Genomic DNA, 2,800 nt, shown 5'->3' with positions numbered 1-2,800 from the left:
TGCCCCATCCCTGGGGGTGTTGAAGGGCAGGTTGGATGGGGCTTGGAGCAGCCTGGGCTGCTGGGAGGTGTCCCTGCCCATGGGGGGGGTTGGATCTAGATGCTCTTGAAGGTCCCTCCAAGCCAAACCAGCCTGGGACCTGATGATTCCATGACTTGAGACCACCCTCCCACCCACAACCTGCAGCAAGAAGGTTCCAAGAGCTACAAATTCCCACCATGGCTCAAAACCTTCCTGGTGACACAGGAGGGGAACAAACACCAAGGTCTTTCCTGCAGGAAACCCCATCAACTCCCTCCCACCCAGCCTGGGAAACCAACCCCCAACCACCAGCCCCACACCTGCCTCTCCCTCCACACCCCCCCAGTCCCACCAGCAGCTCCCCCCCAGCCCCACCTCTGCTCTGTCAGGATCTCCAGGACGTTCTCAGCCAGCCAGATGTTCTTGGCTGTCACATCCCCACCTGAAAGCAGAAAAATCACAGAATCACAGGTTTGTTCTGCTTGGAAAAGACCTTGGAAGAAGATCATTGAGTCCAACCACGAACCCAACTCTACCCAGCCCAGTGCTAACCCAGGTCCCTCAGCACCACATCTCCAGGGCTGGGGACTCCACCACCCCCTGGGCAACCTGTCCCAGTGGTTAATCCCCCTTTCAGGCAAGAAGTTTCTTCTACCATCCAACCTAAACCTCTCCTGGGGCAACTTGAGGCCATTTCCCTGATAACAACAGACTGGTTGGGGTTGGAAGGCATCTCTGAAGACCATCACGTTCTGACCTCCCTGCATGGGCAGGGACACCTCCCACCAGCCCAGGCTGCTCCAAGCCCCATCTAACCTGCCCTTCAACACCCCCAGGGATGGGGCAGCCACAGCTTCCCTGGCCAACCTGGCCCAGGCTCTCCCCACCCTCACACTCCACAATTCCCTCCTCAGCTCCAACCTCCAGCTCCCTCTCCCACTTTTCATCCCTCCCCCTCATCCCATCCCTCCCTGCCCTTGGCCCAAGTCCCTCCCCAGCTTTCCTGGAGCCCCTTCAGGCCCTGGAAGCTGCTCTAAGGTCTCCCTGGAGCCTTCTCCTCTCCAGGCTCAACACCCCAACTCTCCCAGCCTGGCTGGAAAGGAGCCACCATTTGCAGCTGCTGAGCCTCGAGAAAGGGAACCAATGGCTGCAAGAAATGCCCCAGGTCCCTAAGAAGGGGCAGGGATCAGGGTGGTTCCTCACGCCCTCAGCACAAAGCTGGAGCCTCCAGCCAAGTCTGGGGGGACTCAGGGAAACTGCCCAGAGCAGTGGAGCCAGAACAATGGGATCAGAACAATGAAGGCACCAGAAAAGCAGCAAGTGAGGCAGCCAGGACCTTCCAGCCCAGCAGGGGCCCTGCAAGGGGAGGTGCAACCAGAGGGAACAAGTGGCGCCTTCACCAGGAGGGTTAAAACGCTTCTCCAGGACATCAGGGCTGGACCTCCTGCTTGTCCCCTCCCTCCCTGTCCTCCTGAAGAGCAACCCTGGTGATTTCCAAGCCCAACCCCCACCCCGTGTCAAGGGCACAGACCATGAAAATACCCATCTCAGGTTTTCTGGTGGGACGTGAGTTCCTGCTGGGTGGGACCTCAGCAGCTCAGGGCAGAGCACCCGGAAGAGGCTCCGGAAAGGGAGGGGTGGGGGGTGTGTGCAGGGCTGGGGGGACAACCCGGGCTGGGGGGGACACTGCAGGCTCCCTGGAGGAGACACACAAGCTGGGGAGAAGCAGGCTCTGTGTCCCTGGTGAGTTTCAGAGGAGCTGCTCCTGGCATTGCAGAGGTTGAAGCAGGGACCAGGGATGATCGCGGTGCCCTCATGCAGCGCCGAGGGGTGGAAGTGGCAGCAGCAGGACCTGGCACTGCCTGGCTGCTCCAGCCTTGGCCAGGAGCCTTCTGGTTCCCTCAGGGGTTCACCCCTCACAGGGGCTGTTGGGAACAAGACTCTGCACAGTCTCAGGGTGGTGGGGTTGGAAGGGATCTCTGGAGACCACCCAGTCCAACCCGTTGCCAGAGCAGATCCCACAGGAACACGTCCAGGTGGGTTTGGGATGTCTCCAGAGAAGCAGACTAGGTCTGCCACCCTGGGCAGCCTGGCCCAGGGCTCTGTCACCCTCACAGGAAAGAAGTTTTTCCTTCTGTTTAGGCTGAACCTCCTGGTCAACCCCTTCCCTGTGAGGGAACAGATCCCAGGGGATGACGTGACTCATTTCCTGATGTTCCGCCTGACCCGGGAGCTTGTGCCCTTGTCCTGTCCCTGAGAAGAGCCTGGTCCCACCCTCCTGACACCCCCTGGAGATACTGAGCACCACTGAGGAGACCTCCCCTCACGTCTCCTCTCCTCCCCAGGCTGAACAGATCCTCCCTGGAGAGTTCTCCTCACAGGGCTGGTCCCACCAGAGACCCTGCTCCTGCTAGCCATGGAGACACTTGGGAAGCTCATCCAGACCTGCTGGCTCCAATGCCACAAATATTCGGCCATGGCATGTCCCTGAGATTGCCCAGAACTCTGGCACAAGCAGGGGGGACACAAGGAGCTGTCACCAGGGTCCTGTGGCACAACTCACCTGCAATCTGCTTCATGAAGGTCATGCAGACCCCGTCAGCCCCGAGCACCCCGCTCTTCACCAGCTCCCGCAGCAGCCACACCAGCTGGGCAGGGGGAGAGGACACAGGGTCATGGGATGGGTTGGGTTGGAGGGACCTTCAAGATCATCCAGTCCCACCCCCTGCATGGGCAGGGACACCTCCCACCAGCCCAGGCTGCTCCAAGCCCCATCCAA

At 60.2% G+C, this 2,800-nt stretch overlaps 1 protein-coding gene across 1 annotated transcript in view; it reads right to left on the bottom strand.

The window, feature by feature from the left end:
- Positions 1 to 2,800, bottom strand: part of INTS3 (integrator complex subunit 3) — a gene marked incomplete at both ends in the record, with an annotated part of 54,235 nt that overhangs the window by 41,819 nt on the left and 9,616 nt on the right. The window contains 2 exons of the mRNA XM_010005661.1: positions 397 to 463; positions 2,585 to 2,669. Of these exons, the coding sequence (XP_010003963.1) occupies positions 397 to 463; positions 2,585 to 2,669 (152 nt within the window). The remainder of the gene's footprint in view (positions 1 to 396; positions 464 to 2,584; positions 2,670 to 2,800) is intronic.

The sequence above is a fragment of the Chaetura pelagica genome, unplaced genomic scaffold (assembly GCF_000747805.2).
Source record: "Chaetura pelagica isolate M959 unplaced genomic scaffold, ChaPel_1.0 scaffold1409, whole genome shotgun sequence".
In the NCBI taxonomy this organism is placed as follows: Eukaryota; Metazoa; Chordata; class Aves; order Apodiformes; family Apodidae; genus Chaetura; species Chaetura pelagica.
This window is presented reverse-complemented; position numbering and strand designations above follow the sequence as displayed.